General features: G+C 37.5%; 1 protein-coding gene across 2 annotated transcripts; it reads right to left on the bottom strand.

Annotated features, from left to right (window-relative positions):
* Positions 1–1,333: 1,333 nt before the first annotated feature.
* LOC131225312 (vesicle transport v-SNARE 11-like) lies at positions 1,334–23,008 on the bottom strand. 2 transcript variants are annotated; one of them, XM_058220829.1, is made up of 6 exons: positions 22,855–23,008; positions 11,168–11,291; positions 7,633–7,691; positions 7,340–7,528; positions 3,643–3,813; positions 1,334–1,754 (listed from the first exon to the last, which is right to left on the bottom strand). In XM_058220829.1, the coding sequence occupies exons 2-6, from the start codon at positions 11,259–11,261 to the stop codon at positions 1,533–1,535; spliced, it is 735 nt and encodes a 244-aa protein (XP_058076812.1). In that variant the 5' UTR covers positions 11,262–11,291; positions 22,855–23,008; the 3' UTR covers positions 1,334–1,532. The 2 variants fall into 2 exon arrangements, with proteins under 2 accessions (XP_058076812.1, XP_058076813.1); XM_058220830.1 differs by having other exon boundaries at positions 1,334–1,685; positions 22,855–23,007.
* Positions 23,009–23,975: the final 967 nt, after the last annotated feature.

Genomic DNA, 23,975 nt, shown 5'->3' with positions numbered 1-23,975 from the left:
TAGAAAACAAACATGTACTCTTCATTGCCCTAGGGTTGGACGTTTCCTCACCTTAAATAGAGTTTTTACATTAAAAGTAAAATGACTAACATGCCCCTTTTAAAATCTAGCAAAGTAGGGGCCCACTAAGAAATCCAAACCAACCTAAATGTGTAGAAAAATAACAAAACATAAATGGACACTAAAACTGAAAAAGGACTTGATCACATGGTGGGCCACCATGTCATCGGATGCGATCCAACGGTCGGATCTCAACCAAACTCTCAAAAGCTATCCTGGCACTCTACATGATGTAGACCATGTGCATTCTCTCAGATTGAGGCCTTCATGATGCACATCCTATGCACATGGGGTCTTCAAAGTGGCCCACGGGCCAGGCCCAAGTAGTGATCACCCAAATAAAGTTTGCGTAGGGTTGGGCTAGGGCCTGGGGCTCTCCTACGGCGATGTCGGTACACTTTGATATCCGAGTCAGAATGTCTAATAAGAGGAAAACGAGGAAAACAAAAGAGACATTTCAAATTACCTCATGCAAGAGACACCTGCAGGCAACAGGTAGCTCATCTTATATGGAAGCTTGCACCAAACCCCTCAAAGACTTTTCAATGAGTCAGTCTTTTGAGCGTATGAGGTTGGATATTTTTGTGTAACATGATTTACCGGATGTCAGGTTTGAAGCATCCAACAAAGACATTGGAGAGGTGCACAAATACAGGTAAATGAGCTGCAAGTTGTACGGTTATGGTCCACCTAGTGCATCAGTGACAATGTGTAGTGTGACTATGTGCTTTCTATCTATCATGGTGGGGCCAAACTTTTGGATGGGTTTGGTGTAGGTACCGATGCAAAAAGTTGGCATTTATTCACTAGTTGGACCATTACTCAGGCGTTATATTAGTTCTATGTGAGCATTTCACACGCGCGCGCACACACATTTGAAATGGTTAGGATTATGCAATCCCTGTCAATTTTCGCTTATGACCTATTCATGGATGTCCCCAACAAATGAACAGTTGGGATCAACACACTAGTCACAGTATAAAACATGGGAAGATGAAAAGGTAAATCAAAGGGATTTCTCTTTATTTTTCCTTTCTGAAAAAATATTACTAGAACCTGAGCATGCATCCCCCGTACCTACATCAATCCAAACCATACAACCATGGATCCACCCATTGATATGACACAGCCAACAATCACAACGATCAGATGATTGTCACTGTCCATATTAAAAAGCAATTGAAAAAGGTGGGGGGTGGGTGTGACGACGAACATCAATCCATCAAATGAAGGGGAAAAATGATACATGTAGCTCATACATCAAAAGGAGATGGATAAGAAACCAATGCAAATGGATGCACCTTTGACCATTCCAACCCAAACTCAAGTCAATGAGACAAGCCCAGACATATATGTAGAATCTTGCTACACACATGGCAAGCATGATAAAGTATAATTGAGATACAACTTGAAATATAAACACTCAAACCAATCAGAAAACACCAATCGTGAAGTTGTCTGACGAATGGCTGCTAATGAGAAAGCTTAAAGTAGAGGATTAAGATGATTGCAATGACTAGCGCCGCAACGATAGACCCAATAATGCACTTGTTCCGGTTCATCGTTCTTGACATAGCAGTGAGGATTTTCTTACTCTTGCCGATGTTGTCATCCACCCCATGAAGCTGCAAATGAAGACAAGACACAGTGAGGATTTTCTTACTCTTGCCGATGTTGTCATCTACCCCATGAAGCTGCAAATGAAGACAGTGTGGCCTAAGAATAGATATTTTCCACCGGGTAGAAAGGATTCATTCAATCAAAGCCTTCAACTCCCATGATTTTTTTTTTGAAAGGTAACAGTATCAGGGATTGAACCCTGGATCAATCACACACACTGAACTTGTCTCTACCAGCTCATCTAATGAGCAGGAGAGTCAACTGACTCAATTCCCTTGATTGTTGTTAATGGATAGAAATAAGAGGTTGGTTCCTCTACTTGCAACTTTGCTGCTTGTGGGGCAGACCATATGAGTAAGTTCTAGGTGCATATAAATATGTTTTACAAGCATATGAATAAGTTGTAGGTTAAGCTTAATCTACAACAGTTTGCACAGCAGCTGGTGTCAAGAAAGAAATACAAGCCACGATATATTTCAAAAAGAATTTGTTTCGAGGCAGACAAATTCCTTTGAATGGCTCCAACCAAGGAAGAAATCCTTAAATCAATTACCTTGTAACTGCAGCTTTGGCTGCTAATCTTTTCGTTTAATAGTTTTGTTGTTTTCGGCTAGTATTCGTTTCTCACTTTGTTGGGAGCTTCGTAATAAATTTGTTGTTCTCTCTCTCTCTCTCTAATAAATAAATAAATGCTAGGCTATTATATTCACATCCACCACAAAGAATGTGAGGGAAAAAGCATCACAGATCAACTACTTAATTTTGGGTTAATTGGAAGCTTTTGTCTTTTGTTTTAAGTCATTATTTCCATAGTCTCTCCTCTTTACCCTATTTCTTTTGATAGATAGCTTACACATTTTGTAAAGTTTGGTTGAAAGAACAAATAGAAAAATGCAAGGGATTTTTATCAAAAAAGGAAAAGTACTAAAGAAACCAGAGTTTATGAAAAAGTCCTCAACCATTTTGAATTTTCAAAGAATCACTTGACCATCTGGATGGATGGAAAAATGACCAAAATGTCCTTGGTTATTATTATTTATTAAAAAGGTGGTATGGTGAGCATTGTGGGGCTGACAAGTTTGTGTATGACATCCTGGCCATCCAGAAGTTGCACCCCACTGTGATGATCAAATGCCCCAAAAATTAGGCTGATCCAATTATCAGGTGGGCCACACGTGGAATTGGGGATTTTTGGGAGATGAATGTTGTTTTCTATGATGTGGCCCACCTGATGATTGGATTGGCCTGATTTTTGGTCATATGATTATCATGGTAGGCACCACCTTTTTGATGGGTTGGATGTGACGAACACATCACACGGGCACCGCAATGCTCGGCTCTACCACATTTCTCAAAAGAAATAAACAAAGGGTATTTTGCTCAATTTTCCCTCCAATATCCTTCTGAAAATTGAAAATAGTTAAGGCTTTTTCTTCCATAAATTTTCAGATTTTTCTGAGGATTTTTCATTAAAAAAGAAGAAATAGATCATAAACGGGAAGGAACTCTTTAATTTTTTTTGGAAGAATACATTTCAAAAGAGAAATCATTGAATGAAACCAACAGGTTCAGAGATGACAACATGAAAAAGAGAGAAGTAATGAATGATGGTGCTAAGAAACCATATTGTAAAAGAGCCTTTGACTGTAAGGATGTACCGTGTTATGGGCATGCAAGAGAGATTGGCGTTGTCCCTCCAATATCCTTCTGAAAATTGAAAATAGTTGAGGCTTTTTCTTCCATAAATTTTCAGATTTTTCTGAGGATTTTTCATTAAAAAAGAAGAAATAGATCATAAACGGGAAGGAACTCTTTAATTTTTTTTGGAAGGATACATTTCAAAAGAGAAATCATTGAATGAAACCAACAGGTTCAGAGATGACAACATGAAAAAGAGAGAAGTAATGAATGATGGTGCTAAGAAACCATATTGTAAAAGAGCCTTTGACTGTAAGGATGTACCGTGTTATGGGCATGCAAGAGAGATTGGCGTTGTTGATGCAAGTCTTGAAGAATTGAGACACCAAGCTCTTCTGTTTCCAGCATGGTTCTTCTACTCTCCTTAACTCTCTCACTAGATTGATTCAATCTGTCTGTTGACATCAATAACCTTCCTCTTTGATCAGCAGAAACCTGCACCATCCCATCAGTGGCCAGATATTTTGCTTCCAGCTAAATGAAGAAAGATAAGCATTCCTAAAATGCGAAGAGATTCTAATAATCCACAATCACTCTATAAAAGAAAAGGGTTGGCAGGCTTTATTCATTATGCGGTGTGGCATCTACAATGCATTTGTATTATACAGAAAAACCCTTCCTAAATATCTTAGGCCAACTCCAATATTTAAGCTCCATAGAAGTTATAATTATTATTCTTATTCTAGCTGTTGTTCTTCTTATTCATGTTGTCACTGTTGTTGTTGTTGTTGTTTTGAGAGATGATACAGTTAAGCTGAAATAACTGGAATTAGGTAGAGCCTTCTTTCCACAGTACACGTAGCACAATGATGCATCAATCAGATCAGCCATTAGTTAGCCCTGCTCTTGATGGTAAATGGTTGAAAATACACATGGATCGGACGATCGTAGGAATCTGATTGGTGGTCCTCAAAGTCATGGTAATAAAAGGAAATGTTTACTGGTCAAATTTTCAGTGGAGAAAATTGAAGTGATCAATAGGATCGCATACTAGGTGAGATTTTGAAATACAAACCATCCAAGATAGGGCCCTATGTAAGAATGGAGACCCAATTGATACATCAACTGCATAGAGATGGCTATGCCATATTCCAGTTCTTCCAGCTCTACCATATCATCTCCTTTTTTTCCCTTCTCTCTTTACTGTTTTGGACATGAAGTGTCCACAAAATGGACCCAACATTTGATCTGATCATGGCCCATCCTAGGCTGCAAAACAAAAGAAGGTTTACATTTTTAACCGGATCAACGAGCTGGGACCGATTACTTGTACGCTATCAACAACCATAGAAATCACATCCTCATTCGGCATTGTAGCAATGGGTTGAGTAAATATTTAAGCAATTGATGAAATTTCTTCTTATTTTCGTATTTTCTTAGTGACTCTAGGCTTTGTAAAAAATGATATTATCAAACATCTACTCATAATTAATAAAGACCTGCTGAAGAGAAGAAGATTCAGAGAAAAGCAGCTGAGATGCACTCTCTGCCTTTTCCATCTTTTATGGGACCTCATTAAACTAAGCAGTTCTTGAGAAACTGATGCAGGACGGAATGATCTAACCTAATATGATGTCATGGAATTAAAATAAAGATTAACTAGAGCAATATAATGATAAAAAAAAGCTAATTTACCATAAATTCAGAAATTTCATATTCATGACATGTCCAAATTCAAACCTACGACAGTCCCGCATTGCAAATCTCATAAATTATTGATTAACCGGGACCTATGGGAGATAGAACCCCCATCCTAGCATAGTGTTAAATCTGAATTCAATGGAAATCATGTGTCTTGTAAGGGTTTCGATGTGTTAGGGTTATTTAAAGGCTAGGGAATGTGGGAAATGTGTTTGAGGTATCTAGGCTTAGAGAAATTAGGGTTGAGGTTTTAGGAGATTTCAGATTAGGATATCAAATTTTGGGTTTAAGGGATTTATGATTTGGCCAAGGGATTTTCATATTTTTGGGATTGGATATCTAGGGTTTTGATATTCAAGGGGTGAAGAATTAGAATTTTGAAAATTAAGTTTTGTCGATTAGGGGTTGGAATAATTGAGGATTTTGGAATTTGGAAATTTTAGGGTTAGGGTTTGGTTGGGTAGGGATTTGGATGGGTTAAGGTTTGATTGAATGTGGGTTCTAGGAAGACGAGAAAAATCAAAGAAGAGAGAGATTGGGGAAAGTAGAGAGAGAAAAGAAAAGAGAAGAAAGAAGATACATTGATGAGAAGAGAGAAAAGTAGAAAAGATAACTAGGGAATCTCTCCTCGTGGCTTCACACCACTAATTCAATCATAGGATAAAATTTTGCCCAATCTCAAAGCAAAATGAGAGAAATCTCTTTCATTCATAACATGCATAATGGTTAGGGTAGGGAGGTCCAACCCTTTATAGTCTAAAAAAAGACCCTTTACAAAAAGACGCTCTCAGATAAGATTCTCAACATAAAGATGCTTAAAGAATTAAAAGTTGTTCCTAACTCCCTAAGCTCAACACAAATATGAGCCATACAAAAAATAATGAAACATGTAAACAAACTAAACAACTAAACTATTTCTTAGCACATGGAGGTCCACGATCAAGATGTTTGGTGATGATGATCTAACGGTACGATCATCGTGTCCACTCGATCCAACAGTCCAATGTGTCCATCAAGCACCTATATGCAGCTCATGTGCATCTTCCCGGTGTGGGGTCTTCAAAGATGCACGAACATGCATGTGAGGTCTTCAACGTGGCTAGGAATGTGAATTGAGCTAAGTGGGCCTCATGTAATGGTCGTCTGGCCATAAGGAGACTGGCTTAGCCCTCCTCTGGTATGGTGCTAAGATGTCCTCATCAGAAACCCAATTAATTGCATACGTACATGGGACACCATCTCCATGTTTGCCATACATAAGACTCCCTAGATATTCCCTAGTTGCAATTGCATCGCGAAAGCTAATTGGTCAATTTCATTTCTGTCTCGCCAAAACTTTTTGTTTTGGCCTGTCAGTTCCAATTCTGGAATCAAACATTCCTTTAGGTTGGCCATAGTTTCAGCTGCTATCAGTAACAAAACATGTCTATTCTGGTCAAAACCAACCCCGATTTCAGATCGAAAAGTAGCAAATCCTTTTCCAGCCATTTTGGCCAAAAGTTTTCAAGGGTATTCTGGTGACTTAATCTAAAGATCCCACCCCATTAGTTTGCAGGGACTTGAAAGACGGAATCTCAGTTTTGCTGCTTTCTCTTTTGGACCAAAACCCTAATCAGGGTAGTTCTGTCTTCAATCTGTCCATTTTCTCCCTGGGAGGTGTGGTACAGTGGTGTCATATAGCTAAAGGCCATTCCTTTTCCTCATCTTGATCTTTGGTGTGAGAAGCATGGTTCCAACACCCATGTGAAATATCCTTCAAGTGCCTCTTTTCAATTCCTATTACACAATCTCTCCCTTGCAACCTTGCCGTGACTTATCCATATTGTCAGTTTTTTACCGGATAGAAGTCATCCACATTTAGCTCTTGAAACCAGCCCTTGATACAAGTGCAACCAGCTCAACATGCAAAAATGTCTCATTTTCAGGATTTACATGCCTCAAGAGAAAGAAGAAGAAGAAGAAGAAGAAGAACTGATTAAAATTTGTCATATTCAAATTTCTTACACCCTGTTGGGCCAACATGGTAGAGGAAAAACAGATTCCGCCTAACTAGTGGATCAGCAGAGAAACATCTAAAATGACGAGCCCCAGGTTGGAAGTGACATTGAATCAAAAAAGAAAGGCAGGCAATATTGTTACAACTAGAAGCATCAGGTAGATACACAGTTCTTCAAATTAATATGGAGTGCATAGGGGTCTTCACGTCAATGTCCCCGAATTACTTTCTAATCAATGCAACAAAATAATCAAATGTTCTCATCAGAGACATATAGTGAATAATATTGGGATGAAAATGAAGAATGAGAAATGGCATACATACCATCAGCGTGTCTGCCATTCCAGACTCCAACAACTCGTCTCTAGCAGCCTGATTAGCATTAGCTGATGTGATTCTTTTAACTTCACTTTTCAAATTGTTCAGATCAGATTTATACTCCCTTAACTTGGCTAGCAGCATGGCCTTTACATTTGGTTGCAAACTTCTAGCTTCAAGGTCCATTTTCCGTATCTAGAAAAATTCAGGCAAAGATCGTAAGTACAAATTTGTTAAAAATAGATACGAGAATGAGAAATACCTCTATAATGAGAATTTAAAACAAAAGTACACCGTACCAAAGCTTCAGCATCATCCAATCCACCTTTTATTTCTGAAACTTTCTGCTTCTTCTGCTCTGTAAAATTAAACAGAAGGAGAGGAATGTTGGGAAAAGACCAAGTTAGCAAGGAATTGATTATTTCTGTTAGTCTTTGATGTCCGTGCATTGCAGTATATTTGAGTGTTAGATTACGCATATTCAATAGTCATGTGGTACACCATATCCTTAGAGATGATCGTATCTTTTCTGATTTTATTTTATTTAATGAGTTATCTCTTGTAGCTGTATCATTATAAATAAAGGATTCTGGAGGGAAAAAAAAGTTCTCTTCTTCATCCTATTTCTACAATGTCCATGCATCACCTGTCCACATGTACAAGTCAAAATCCTATTGCAAGAGCAAATCAAATTCCACTATAATCAACAACCATATGCCAAAATTCCTCTAGAATGTACAAGCATGCGCAAAACTAAGGTGGATACCATTCCTTCCCTCCTTCCATACACCAAAATTCCAATAGAATCTACAACCATATGCCGAACCAAGCTGGACATTGCTTCTGTTGGAGTTACGTGCACCCTTCTAAGCCAATTCGACTCATTTGATTGTTTTGAAGATTCAAACTTGGTCACTAGTGACCTCTTTTGGTGAATGGAACAGGGTCATAAATGACCCACTTTTCTATGTGCTGTGTATCACTAATTGTGATTGGAAACTTGGACAAATTAATGGGTTATAAAGATTTCTTTTGAAATTCATTTTTGCCTGAGGAAAGAATGCAATGAACATAACAGCTCAAATGGGGTAGCGGCGAGTTGATAATCCATGCTCTCAAGTACACGAAATTCTACATGACCATCTCAGCCAGGCTAGGCAACCCGTGATCAGTTTACGGTCATCCTGTGTAAAATTAACTGATGACAAGTCAGGATGGATTTGCTTCATCATCAGGCATCCAGTTGTCATCACCCTTCACACATGGAAGTAAAGATGTTCATTTGTTCATCAGGATCCAGTTCTAAACTCGGTTGAATATCTGTATTGGATGGATCGTGTCAAGTGTCCTAACAAAGAGTACCCATCACATGGTGTGCTGTAACAGTTGTTACGTAAAGGTAGTGGTGGCAACCGTTACACGTTATGGGAAAAATGACCCGTAATGGTCTGTTACAACCACCATAAAGGCTGTAATAGCTCCATAACAGTCCATTATGGAGTCGATACAGTTTTTTTGGGTTTTTGTCGATTAAAAAAAGAGAGAGAGACCGTAACAGTCATTACGGCCTGTATTGTAAAGATAATGGTGGTGGTCGTTATGGCCACTACTATTGTTACGAAATACCTTGACCCATCATGCTTGGATTGGATCACTTGATCATGCATGAACTTAAAACTAAGGGCTCGTTTGGCATCTCTATTCTAATTCAATAAGAGCTAATCTTAGGCGGTTGGTCTTAGTAGAAGTTACATTGCCTTTCAAGGAAAAAAAATGATCGGATCCCAAAAAACGAGTCTCCTAATGAAAGCCTACGGTAGGAAAAGGTAAGTTTTACCTCTCTCTCTCTCTCTCTCTCTCTCTCTCTCTCTCTCTCTCTCTCATGCCATGGCGGTTTTGCTGAAATTAACTTTCGAGCAAGAGATGGTTTCAAAACACCTCAAAACAATGGTACACTAAAATGGTTACGGCCGTTACATAACGGTAACGGTGGTAAACATTACATGTTTAGAGGCCGAAACAAGCGTTATGGGGGGCATAATGGCTGTTACAGCCCGTATTGTAACGATAATGGCGGTAGCCATTACAACCACCATTACCATTATGGAACACCTTGCTCAAGACACCTTTGATATTTTTGATGCATCAGACAAGGTGAGGGTGTTATCATTAGGAAAACTGTAAATGCAATACAACAATCCCTATGGTGCCCACAAAGATTTTAGAGAGAAGACCCAGCTTTCACACCTCGTGAGGATACTTGAACTTTTTGCTGCAATGGAGAAAGTGATGTAGATAAGGATCGCCTTGATGAAGACCTCTAGTGCTTTCGAAGTACCCTATCGGACTCCAGTCACCTAAACGGAAAACTCCATTATAAATATATATTCTTTTATCCATCCAATCCATCCCATCCCAAATAACATCCTGATCAGGGAGTAGAATAGATCCCAACTGATGTAGTTGTGCGCCTTTTCCATGTAATTGTCATCAACCCATGGTTCTAAGAATTGGAATTGGGGCGTATTGACCCAGCCAAAAAACGATATGATATAGGCGTCGGGTTTCGGTATTGGCCCATATTGGTCAATTTTTTAAGCCAAATAATTAAGGAAAAATATCAGGAAAAAGGGAAAAATGAAATATTCAAGAATCTATCCTCTTTTTTCTTTTCTTTTTTTGACATGCATATAATGGTGTATCACACCATTCTTTGAAAAGAATGTTGTTTGTCAATTTGACCTGTTTAAGGTCAACCAAATAGATCCTAATTGAACACAAATCAAGCATGATTTGGTAAATTAGGGCCCATTACATTGAAATACAACAAAAAGAAGATGAAAACATCAAAAGGAAAGTGATGGTTTACCCTTCTGTTTATTTTTCCTATAATTGTCCATTCCACTTCGATTTGTCGAATCCCACTCAAATCATTTGTATTTAATTCCAAAATAAGTCTAGATCTAGCCATGGTTTAAATGAAAAAAGAAGAGAAAAAAAATGGCTGAAATTTTGAAAAGGAAATTTCAAAATTGGGCCTTATGAGCGTATCGGCCCGTACAGTCGATACAATCCATTTTTTTATAGGCTGGGCCAACCTCGTATCGCGCATCGTATCAAGCCAATGGGCTGATCCCTTTTTTTTAAAAGGTTGGGCCGATTCGGTCTCGTATTGTGTATCATATTAGGCCGATACAGATACGAATTGCTATACCGATACAATATTGGTATTGAAAACCTTGGTTATACCATTTTGGAAGTTGACCTATGATTCATCGGGAGAAAATCCTAGGCCTTAAAGAATCGAAAGTGGCCTTAGAGACAAATTTGGGATAATTTGCATGGAATGTTTGGGCAACTTACTTCAAACTAACTTGGTGCGATAGAGCCAAGGCACTTTAGGAAGGTTTAGAACCAAACAGTAGTGTCTAATCTGGCATTATGATGATAAAAGGTAATTTAAGACCATGGGTGCTTGGGTTACCAATAGGAGAGATTCCAGCCATGGAATATGTCTTTATCATAGGTGAAATCCATGAGTTAAGCCTTTAGGCGAGACATTTGTTTGCTATGTAGGTTGAGAGGCAAATAATATGGCTAATCCTTTGGCCAAGGAAGGATTGAACCATTCTATGCTTTGTATTGGGGTTTATAGCCCTCTTTCTTAATGAACCTTTATGTTTTTCAGCACAGTTCCATCTCTTAAAAAAAAAAAAAAAACATTAATAATAAGAAGAAGATGAAGAAAGAAAGAAAGAAAGAAAGAATGAATGAAATGAAGTCTGAAAAAATTAAAGTCTTTACAGGTGACAAGCAGAGTGTAGAATCTCTTACCTCCATCAAGAAGACAAGCAGATGCACACTTTCTAGAGAGACTTGATGAAAGCTCACAGTACTGGCGCTCATATCCTTCAAATACTTCACTCATTGTGGTTAAGACTATTTACAGTATCAATTCCTGTATGCCAGATGAATTCATAACATCTGTCAGTCAAGCCATATGAAACTAACTTTCAGACAGTCAGTAACAGCCACTGAGGTGAAATGATCCCAAAAAAGTACACACATCAAAGACAGGTAGACTGATAATTCTGAACATATTTAGTTTGAATATAACAAAAAGAAAGAGAAATTGTATTTCCATAACAATGACAAGTAGACTAATATTCCAAACATACATTCTATGTTTCAAAAGAGAGAGGACTACTGGAAGGAGATAGTTTACTGTGCCTTTGTGTAAGAAAACACTCTGCTTGGCCAAATATCACAAGATAACACTTAACTGGAAGTTGGAGCACAGGCCACTCTGGTACAGTATGGAAATGGGACATTGGCAGGCTACTTGGTCAAGTATGCAGTACACTAGGGGTACATCCAGGTCACTATAGTAAGAATGACTAAGTATGTGCAATCTGACTACATAAACAAATTGTTCCCTTTTTTTCTTTTTCTTTTTTGAAAAGGCAAATTGCTCCGTAATTTATACATGAAATTGTATAACATTACTACAAATATCACAAGCATAGCATGACATGATATAATGTAATACAAGGAATGATCCAGCACCGGAGTAAAATATGAAACTAATTTTGCATGCCATATTCACAGGAGATGAGACATTGCAACTTGATGAATGGTGATGAACCTCTGAAGTGCCAGAAATTTTCTGTTTTGATTTGATGGCAGGCATGATGCTGATGTCATGCTCTAGTATGGGCTGTATCTGTGCCATTTTTCAAATCAAGGGTGGAGATGAGGTAGGTTTCATTTATTATTCAAGCATTCATAGTGGACCGTTCCTCCTATTATATGATAGTTGTAGAAGCTACTAAAATGCATTGATAACAATGCACCGTGTCATATGTGCATATTAGTAAAAGTTTCTAGATTCTAAATCGAGATTATGACTTAACATTAATAGTATAGGACCACGAAGTAACGATCCGGATGACAAATGGCCCACGAACTGGATGTGGTGACCTGGATTTAAAAATTAAAAAAAAAAAACATAGGGTGGTTGTCAAACTAGGTGACATTGGATCATGGAGGAATGTATGATACACAGATACAGACGCTAATATAGAAGTAGATAAAAGAACAGCATATGCCTCTGCACTTTGCTAAACCGAAGACACGAATGAGAAACTGAGTACCCCATGCATAATATGCAATTCATATTTAGTTTATAGTTTTTACTTGGAATCAGTGTTTTACATAGCTTCTCTACATAGCATGTAGCTTGCACTATATAGCCTTGCTTAGCCTTAACGCCACGTAGCTCAGGAAAATAGCTTAGGCCACATGTAGCTTACGCTACATGCTAATGTTTCATATGCTAAACGCTACATAGCCGAGGGTAGACACTATGTAGCTTATGCTACAAGTAATTTTTCACTAAAACATTAAAATCAATTAATTTTTTTCATTTATTTGTTACAATTTCATTTTTAAATAGAAGTTAGTCAATCTTTTAGTGATTTAGTAAAATAATATAAGCAATAGTACTAAATCAGTTAGATTGCTCTTTCTTTACCTTTATACTTAATCTTTACCTATTTTTCCTATTATTTTAGGTTGTGTTTGGTTGCACCAAATGTCATTAAATTCCAGACTAATCTGGTGCAAAATATCATAAATTTTCGTGATATTTGGTGCAACCAAGCACAGCCTTAATTAAAAACCTCGACGTAACGATGTAGTTTACGCCTCACTCTCTAGAGGCATGAACACTACGCTACCCGCTATCACTACTTAAAACACTGCTTGGAACATTTGGCCCATTTCAATGATTCTTAGTTTTGTTACTCAAGGCAACGTTCTTTACTCTCTAGCATGCTGAACTCAAGTGTAACTATTACGTAAGGGTTTCTCTGGTAGTCACCTAAAAATGAGTTGATCTCATTTTAATTGATTGTAATTATGTATTAGAGATCATATTTCTTTTTGGCAAAGATTGAAAGTAATCATGATAACCAACAATCATGATCTCTAATAACTACAATTAATTAAAATGAGATGAAAACATTTTTAAACGTCTACCAAACAGGCCCTGAGTTTTTAACATAAGATATTTAAAACATGACAATAACATGAGGAACTATGAGACTTCAAAAATAACAAACTAAATACAATAGGATTTGTTCTGTATGTACGTGCTTACTTATGCATGCATGTCTACAGAGACAAAAATTGATATTTGGAGTTCATAGTTCATGACCTAGACAATGATTTGGAAACACTTTGAACAGCCCATGCCCCAAAAATCTCTGTAGTTGACAATTCTATTCCCCGAGAAATGCCAAAGATCATATGGGTAGGATCTGCCAATCTGGGAGGTTTCCAGTGCATGGCACTGTTGGAGATTATTTCCCAAAAATAATTTGGAAACCAAAAAAAAATAAAAAATATTACACTAGGCTGAAGCACGTAAATGATACACTATCCTTAAAGGTTAATTTACCTCCTCTCCTATTGATTTGAGATTGCTAATAGGATTACAGGCGAATTGCTTCCAAGATACGACAAGCCTCCGTAAGGTCCTACGTGCGGCAATCATGAAGGGACCTCCACAGGGACTTGATTAACCTAGTTCACGTCTTTGGCAAACTTGTGGAGTGCTCGAACTCGGTGACTCAGAATTCGAGCAACTCAGCTTATTCTTGAATTTTTCTTAAAAAGAAAATGGTTTGGAGAGCTTCAGATCGGATTCTGATTGAACTTGGATGTGTTGGATGGTTTTTGGACCTAGAGGGTCTAATTTATATATCATTTGGGGTGTGGACTATTGCTAGGTGGTCATCAATGGTTTAGAATGTTTGTGAAACATTTCTGACCATTGGCACTAAATTCTGAATGTTTCAGACCGTTAGATCAATGATTTGACCGTTGGATCATCATTGGCCATCCGTTTTCGGACCGTTTTGGGTATTAATGCTACTAGCCGATATTAGAAACGGTCGACGGTTTCTTATCATTGATCTAACTGTTTCCAGCAGCCTATAAAGCCATGCCACTATTCACTCTTCGCACCTCTCTTGTGATGATTCGCGTAAGGTCGCAGGGAGTGACCACTCCGCGAAGTGCAAAGTGCGCCAACTATCGCTACTATAACCACACTACCTCACTGCCCATGCCCTCGCTTGTACTCGAGCCTGAGCCCTTGAGCATCTCTCTCCATTTCTCTAAGTAAGAATACTTAACACTTAAGATTTTATAAACCAAAAGTTTTTTCCCATTCTATCCAATGTGGGACTAAACAAAAATTACTTTTTTCTTTGTTTTTTCAAATTCGTTCTGGAGCAAGGTATCCTATATCGGTATCGGTTAGCGTAACGATGCCCTCCAATACCGATACGGATACGGGGGTATAACGGCGATACAGGGGCGTAACGGCCCATAACGGTACAATTTTTTTTTTACTAAAAAAATATGAATTAAATCCGGAATATTCTAAGCATTCCAAATATGCATTCATTTATAAATTGGAACATGTTTATGGTGGTGTAACGGTCTACTTTTTGGTGAGAAATTGTATAGGATTGTCTGATGAATTTATGAACAAGATAACCTGAATTTGACTACAAAATTCATATATTTAATTTTCTAAATATATAATTTATACACATAACTATTTGATATCATTTCTCCCAATAATTCTTTAAAAAAATGAAATTAAATTTAGGTAGACGGCGTTGCCAAATTGGGGCTGACTTGGAGGACCAATCCATGCCCCAAATCAACCTTAAATTCATGCGATTTATTGGCATTATCCCACTTATGATTGGTGGACATTTATTGGATAGTGAATCATGAAAAAAATCAAAAGGCCCTATTTTAAAAAATAAGCGTCCACAAATTAACAATTAAAACTATTCAAACAATTTGATTTTGGCATTGTGAGTTAGCAACTACAATTCATAATTTAATTGGTAAATTTTAACTTAATACGTCTCGTGTACAATTTTATAAGGGCCTGAATTAGGCGGGACTTGGATTGTGAAGTGTAACACACGAGTGTCAAAGTTTTTTGGGCCCCACCGTGATGAATGTGTTACATCCACACCGTCTATCCATTTTCCCAAATAATTTTAGGGCATGAGCCCAAAAATGAGGCAGATCCAAAGCTCAGGTGGACCGCATCATAAGAAACAACAATAATTAAACGTCCACCATTAAAAATTTATTGGGGGCTACAAAAGTTTTAGATCAAGCTAACATGTGTGTTTTCCCTTCATCCACGTCAGTGTGACCCAATTAATAGGTCAGATGGAAAATAAACGTTACAGCGGACCCACGTAACAAAACAATGCAAGTGCACCGCAGAACACATCCATTCCGTTTTCGATACCGAAATGAAAAAGAAGAGAGAGAGAGAGAGAGAGAGGGAGAGAGAGAGAGAGAGAGAGGGAAACAAAAAGAAAAGAGGGAAAGAAGAGAGAGAAAGAGTGAGAGAGAGAGAAGAAGAAGAAGAAGAAGAAGAAGAAGAATCCGCAACCGAAGCAGGGCCGCAACCGTAGCAGTCCGAAAAGAAGAAGAAGAAGAAGGAGAAGGAGGGGGAGAAGAAGAAAAGAAAGAAAAAAAAGTTTTTTTTTCTTTCTATTTTCTTTCGGCCCATGACAGCCGTTACGGTCAGAGAATCGGGGGGGGAACAAAATTTTCAAAATTTTATTTATTTTTCATTTTATTTTTAAACAAAAAATCTCAACAATCCCCCACTTGGTTTTAAAATAAATAGAGAAAATTCTGCTAGAGATAAGAGATAACTCTTATGCATAGCGAAAGATATCTTCATGATTTGAATATTTCCTTAGTGCAAGTATCTTAAAGTTTTGTTGAAATTTCTAGTAGCCGCGACTTTGAACCAATTAGTCCAAAATGACACAACTGAAGATACCACACACACAATAACATCTGCGTTATATAAGTTTACTAATATTACTCGCTTAACACTTTTAATCGTCATGTGCTTATCCTATTTCATGAACGATCTTACTCTCATGAGAGGCGGCACCACCTCTACATTCACATAGGTGAAATCCTTCCAAATGTTTTTGTTAAACTTATTCTTTAAATTGGATTTCATTAAGAGTTCCAATACTCAGCCCTCTATCTGTAATGATCAACACTATTAATCTGGATGAGGTTCTTTATGGTTTTAGTGTTGAAGCTTTCTACATATCGGTGACCTGTTCTTACCCATTAAACCCAAACTTAGAGATTTTCTAATTTTGTATTGGGTTTCCATCACTGGTGGAACTTTAGTTGAAGATTTTTAACCCTATCCCTCTAGATGTTGTCCTGACTACTTCTCTTGTTAGAGGTTTAGTAAAAAAATCAACCAAGTTATTACTTGACTTCACATATGAGATCGTAATGATTCCATCTTGAATCAACTGCCTTACATAATCATGTCCCGGACTTATGTGTCTGAATTTCCCATTATACGTGCCGTTGTAAACTCTCATTAGAGTAGCTTTACTATCACAATGAAATGAAGCAATCGATATAAGCTTCGCACATAATGTGATTTCTAACAGAAGATCCCTTAGCCACTCAACCTCTTTGCTAGTTGCAGACAGGGCTATGAACTCAGATTCCATCGTCCAATGCATTATGCAGGTTTGTTTCTTGAATCGTCAAGAGATAGCTGCACCTCTTAAGGTGAATATCCACCCTGTTGTGGACTTGTTGTCTCCTGCACTCAATATCCAACTCACATCAATATTTCCTTCCAATACGGCCAGAAACTCTGAGCAGAATAGTCCTAGTTATTTGGTTTCCTTTAGGTAACCTAGAACCCTACTAATAGCTTTCTTGTATTCTACACTATGATTACTAGTAAACTTACTCAGTTTACTCATAACGTATGATATATCCAGTCGTATGCATTGCACAACATGCATAAGACTGCCTATAGCACTAGCATACTCTAATTGTGCAACTTCTCTTGCACCGTTTTCTTTTAAATTGATACTTGGATCAAATGAGATTTTTGCCTCTTTGATTTTCAAATGGTTAAACTTGTTTAGTATCTTCTCAATGTAATGAGATTGACACCAATGTTGTTGAATCGCATATGCACATAAGCATATGCGACCATATATATATATATATATATATATATATATATATATATATATAGAGTCATGCTCCCCTACGCACGTGCGCACCTTTGCACACGTGTCATGGGTGTCTAATCTGAACGGTCCATGTGATGCGGAATTCCATGAAACTCTATGTGACAAATTTTCACCCTGATCTAAAATTCTGTTGGGCCATAGCAAAGAGAAATACAAATCAAGGGAGAAAAATGTTTTCATTTTTCATGGGCCATCAAAGTTTTAGATCAAAGTAAAACTTGGTCCCGGGGGGTTTCACGAGGTGCTGCTTCACATGAACGGTTCAACTTTTGGATCCCCATCACGTATGATGGGTTCTCGAATCGCAGGTGGGCATTTCCATGTATATATATATATATATATATATATATATATATATATATATATATAGAAAAGTTAAAAAAGGGAAAAATTCAACAAAAAAAAAGTAAAAAAAATATAAGAATCTAAGGGGAACTTTCCTAAATTAATAGATAACTAATTTTACATATTTAAAATACATTTGAGAGAAATAAAATCAATTAAACAATGAATTCAACATAAAGCCATCAACATTCAACAATACAGTTAACAAGTAAGAAGTAACAACAAAATCAACAAGCTACTTATTTATTATTGTAGAAAATCAACAAGCTATCTTCCTTAAAACGTGAAAGTGCTTAAATCTTGATCTTCCAACTTCCAAGAGAAAGGGAATGCAGGAGAGAGAAAGAGAGATTAAGATCACTTGAAAGTAGGAAATTTACGAGAGAGAGAGAGAGAGAGAGAGAGAGAGAGAGAGAGTGATTAAGACCACTTGGAATTAAGAAATGTAAGAGAAGAAGAGAGTAAGAGAGTTTTGGGGTGAGAATATTGCAAATGGAGGAGGTTTGGAAGCGCCTTTTTATAGGCAAAAAGTTATTTTCTTTTGCAAAAAATAAAAATATAAAATTTAATGTGACATGGCCAATATGCGATCGCATATTTTTCACTTATGCCACATATGCAATTGCGTATGTGCCATGATTGAATATGCAATCTGCATATGGATAAGCGCATATGCGGTCACACATAATAACACTGATTGACACATCGCATAACCCCCACTATGCTTTTTTATTTTGATATCTAGTATGCTATCCACTTGTCTAAAATCCTTCATTTTGAAAACGAGGGATAGAAACCTCTTCGTTTCAGTTATACCTTTCATTTTGTTGCTGATAATTAACACGTCATCTATATATAAACATATAATCATTACACACTTTAAAGCATTTGCATTTATCAACTATGTTATATATAAAACCATGAGATATCACATTTGAATCAAACTTTTCATGCCACTATTTGTGTGCTTGTTTTAATCCATACAGAGATTTAATGAGTCTGCATACTTTATTCCCATTTTCTAGCAGAACAAACCCTTCTGGTTATTCTATGTATACCTCCTCATCGAGGTCACCATTTAAGAATATTGTCTTTACATCCATTTGATGGATATGAATATGATATGTAGATGCTAATGCGAACAAAATCATAATCGATGTTATTCTCTTCACTGGTGAATGTGTCAAAACAATCCATTCATTCTTTTTTATGGAATCCCTTAGCTATTAATCTAACCTTAAAGGTTTGAATTGTATCATCAATGTGGTATTTCTTTTTGAATATCCACTTACACCCTATAGGTTTAGAACCCGGAGGTAGATCTACCAATTCCCACATTTGATTTGAAACAATTAAGTCAATCTCATCATTCATGACCTCTTTCAAAAAAACGAAGTCTCTTGAAGTCATAGCTTCACTAAAAGTTTTAGGTTCATCTTCTAAAATCAAAACTATAGGTATTTTCCTAATGACCTTTTCTCTATCACTCTCAACTAGATGAAATGGGGGATGTTGAGAGTCTATCTACCCTTGCTCTCTGGCTCCTACGAGGTTCGTTGGGTTTTTCAACTTCTTATTGAGTTTCTTTTATCATTTTATCACTAGGAGTTAGGATTTCAGAATCCTTTGTCTCAATGGATAGTGAGTTCTCAAAGAACTCTATATCTATAGATTCTATGATCACATTGAATTCTAAGTCCAAGAGTCTACAGGCTTTATTGTTTTGTGCATACCCTATAAAGGCGCACTTTACATCTCTTGGTCCCAACTTGGTTCTTTTAAGGTCGGGAGCTCTGCAATATGCGAGAAACCCCCACACTCTAAGATATCCTAGGTTTGGTTTTCTTCCATTTCATATCTCATATGGAGAGGTCTTGATTTTCTTAAATGAGATCCTATTTAGGACATGGCATGCTACTAGTTGTGTTTCTCCCCATAGGTTTAATGGCAACTTTGCTTGTATTAGCATTAAGTTGACCATTTCAACTAAAATCCTATTTTTTCGCTCGGCCACACCATTCTGTTGTGGTGTGTAAGGTGTTGTGCACTGGTGTATTATGCCGTGTTCTTCACAATAGCTAGAAAATTCATTAAATAAGTATTCTCCTCCTCTGTCACCGTGGATGATTTTTATCTTTTTAATTAATTGAATTTCTACTTCAGATTTGTAGGTCTTGAATGCATTAAAGACTTGTAGGTCTTGAATGCATTAAATGCCTCATCTTTAGATTTTCGCAGGTACACATACACATATCTTGAACTATCATCTATGAATGTTACGAAGTACCTTTTGCCTGCTCGAGTAAGAATGTTATTCAGTTCACATATGTTAATGTGTACTAGGTCTAGCATTTGACACGATCTCTCAACACTAGAAAACAGTTTTTTAGTCATTTTTTTACCGTACGCACACTTCGCATTTATCGTTCTCATTTCCATTGTATGAGATTAAGACATTCTTAGCCATGAGTCTTATGGTATTATAACCTATATGTGCTAATCTACCATGCCATAAGGTTACAGACTCAACCATATAAGCAGAAGAATTATTTTTATTCAATGAAAACTTAATCATCCCATTACAAGCATATCCATTTCCTACAAAGTTCCCTTTTTTGGATAAGATCAACTTGTTGGATTCATACAGAACCCTGATCCCAGGTTTGTCCAAAAGATCCCCTGAGACTAAGTTCCTCCTTATGTCTAGTATGTGTAGCACGTTGGTCAAGATTACATTCTTTCCAGAAGTAAATATCAGTTCCATGGTTCCTTTGCCGACGACCTTCGACCAACCTTCATTCTCCATTTGAACCTGTTGATTGTTGGTCACATTTTCATATGTTTTAAAGGCAGATCTGTCGTAGCATACATGAACTATGACACCTGTATCATACCACCAACCGGGGACTTTCCCTTTAACTATGTTCACTTCCGTGATCATTGCTACGATGTCATCATCTACTTCATTAACCTCTTTCTTAGGCTTCTCGCGATCCCTACAGACTCGGGCAAAGTGTCCGGTCTTCCCACAGACATAGCACGGACCCTTGGGTATGTCGTTCCTTTTCTTTTGGGTCTTCTTGAATTTCCCTTGAGCTTTGTTGGGTTTTAGAGATTCATTCTTTTCAGAGTTACAGGTTTGGGATGGTTTTTCTACTGAGTTCACCTTGAATAAGGATGCACCATTGGCGTCATCTTTTTTATCTCGGTTGCGAGATTCTTCCTCAATTCGAAGATGTTTTTGGATTTGTTCTAAGGTGAACTCTTGTTATTTATGCAGTAACTTTTTCCTGTAGTCTTTCCAACTTGGAGGCAGTTTGGCTATAATAGCCCTGACTTGGAAAGATTCAGGTAAGTCGATTTTTAATGCCTTCATTTTGTTTACGATTAACTGCAACTCATGAATTTGAGCCAGTAGAGGCTTATTGTCTATCATTGTGAAATCAAAATACTCGGTGATTAGAAAATTTTGTGTTCCATCTTCTTCGGCCTTGTACTTGTATTCCAACGCAGTCCATATTTCTTTTGCTGAAGTTGTTTCCATGTACAGGTTGTACAACCGATTGGACAGAGCATTCAAGATGTGACCGCTACACATTAGTTCGTCTTCTTGTCGTTTGACTCTAGCAGTGATCTATTCTGGAGTGTCGATGTCAGTCGCCGCTGGTAGTGGTTGTAGATTGGGATCCAAAATGTAAAATATTTTCAATGCGGTGAGAAGAAATTTTAACTTATCTTGCCACCGGGTGAAGTTTATACCGTCGAAACGGTCCAGTCTTATCATGTCTTACTTCATTAGTTTTACTGATGCAACACTTTCGATATCCATAAATTAAGCTTTAAGATTGTTGGAGATTATTCCCCATAAATAATTTGGAAACTGAAAATAAAAAAATAAAATATTATACCAGGCTGAAGCACGTAAATGATATACTATCCTTAAAGCTTAATTCGGCCCCTCTCCTGTTGATTTGAGATCGTTGATAGGGTTACATGAGATTCACTTTCAGGATACAACAAGCCTTCGTAAGGTCCTATGTGCATTGATCACGAAGGGACCTCCACAGGGACTCAATTAACGCAGTTCACGTCTCAGGCAGACTTGTGGAGTGCTCGAACTTAGTTACTCACAATTCGAGCAACTCAGCTTGTTCTTGAGTTTTTCTTAAAAAGAAAATGGTTTTAAGAGCTTCAGATTGGATTCTGATTGAACTTGAATGTGTTGGATGGTTTCTAAACATGGAGGGTCCAGTTTCTAAACATGGAGGGAACATGCAACCGGAGCATCTCTCTCTCCATTTCTCCAAGTAAGAATACTCAACACATTTCTCCAAGTAAGAATACTCAACACCAAAGGCTTTATAAACCAAAAGTTTTCTCACACCATCCGATGTGGAACTAAACGAAAGCAACTTTTTTCTTTGTTTTTTCAAATTCGTTTTCGAGGGAAATGAAATTTTAAAAAAATTATTTATTTTTCATTTTATTTTAAAACCAAGAATCTCGACAGGCGCATCACTGTTGGGGCCCACCAAATGAATCGTCATGATACCAGATCACGGGTCCTAGCACAAACCCATGATTTCCCCAAACCAAAAACAGGTAACAAGTCTGATCCGAAACCTTGGAAATCTGATGAAATGCCTCAGCGGGAAAAAAAAAATCTACGCTTTTTCTTTCTCCATCTTTCTCCTTTTCACAGAAGTGGATAATTTTCAGTTTAAAAAGAAAAAGAAAAAAAAAAAGGAGGAAAGGAATCCAAGATTCCGGGCCTCGAACTACACAACCACCATCGAAAGAAATCGAAATCTCAAATGCATTGAATTGAAGCCAAAATCAAGGATATTGAAGAGATCAGACCAAACTGAATCCGAGCGCACGATAGAGCAATCCTACCTAGCAATACAAGATCGAAATTCCGACAAAAAGAACAAAGAAGAGATCCGTTCATTGAAATGAAAGACGATCCGATTACCGAAATCGTATAAGGTAAGCCACTGGAATTCAGAGAGAGAGAGAGAGAGAGAGAGCGCATACCTCGTTGATGAGAAGGAGAGTTTCTTTTGCTTCTCTGGAAATCAAACAAACCCCAACTGAACTGAAATCCAAAGACATAAATGAAGAGGCTTTCTAGAATACATCCCGACATATAAGAATAGGATACGTCGCGACTTTAGCCTTTGGATTTAGGGTCATCTATCGATGATCGATCCCATCTATATGATGGATTTCCCCTTTGATTGGGATAACCAAACGATCGGATATTTTAATTATAACCCTTTGATGATTCTAATTTTTTCCATCGAAGATAGACGGTTCATTTGAGATTGGAATAATCAAAGGGATGAGATACATCAATACAATTTTTTTTTTTCTGCGTGCTTCTTTTGATGGTGAGGACCATCGTATGAACGATTTGGATCATTGAAAAGGACACCGATCCAACGGTTAAGGTCACAAATATTTGTATTGCAATACGTTGGGATGTACAAGCGGATTGCGTCCTGCCCCCATTGGACAGAAATCGGTCCAGGCAGGGGGTCTGTGGAGCCCATCATGATGTATGGATTTTATCCACGCCGTTCATCAATTTTTCCCAGATCATTTTATTATGGGGTACAAAAATGAAGAATATGAAAGGCTCAATTTAACCACACCAAAGGAATCAATGGTAACAATGATGCCCACCGTTGAAACATTCTTAGGGCCACGCTGACGTTTATTTTCCATCCAAACTGTTCATAAGGTCACACAAACCTGTGTGATGGGAATCACAAATTTCATCTTGATCCAAAGCATCCGTGGCCCCAAGAATTTTTCAACGGTATTCATTCAATCCCCATATGTGGTCCGCTTGACCCTTGGATCTGCCTCATTTTTAGATTCATATAGTAAAATGATCTGGAAAAATGGATGAATGGAGTGGATATAACTGATACATCATGATAATATCCACAGAGCCCTTGCCTGGATCGTTTGGTCCGCGGGAGGGAAGACTCAATCCGCTTCCCGAGGGGGAAACGGATTGGCTGCTCCCCTGCCACGGCTAATGGTCGGTGCTCTGTGTGCTCCACCATAATGTATGTCTTTTATCCATGCTGTCCATATGTTTTTCCAGATAATTTTATAGTATAAAAACAAAAATGAGGTATATCCTA

Source organism: Magnolia sinica, chromosome 14 (genome assembly GCF_029962835.1).
Source record: "Magnolia sinica isolate HGM2019 chromosome 14, MsV1, whole genome shotgun sequence".
Taxonomy (NCBI): domain Eukaryota; kingdom Viridiplantae; phylum Streptophyta; class Magnoliopsida; order Magnoliales; family Magnoliaceae; genus Magnolia; species Magnolia sinica.
This window is presented reverse-complemented; position numbering and strand designations above follow the sequence as displayed.

Bases quoted from the DNA above. Each gene is read 5' to 3' on its own strand.
- LOC131225312 (XM_058220829.1), bottom strand. From the start codon at position 11,261: ATGAGTGAAGTATTTGAAGGATATGAGCGCCAGTACTGTGAGCTTTCA. The intron at 7,692-11,167 runs GTAAGAGATTCT...TTAATTTTACAG, and splicing joins TGCTTGTCTTCTTGATGGAG to AGCAGAAGAAGCAGAAAGTT. The intron at 3,814-7,339 runs GTATGTATGCCA...GGGATGGTGCAG, and splicing joins GAATGGCAGACACGCTGATG to GTTTCTGCTGATCAAAGAGG.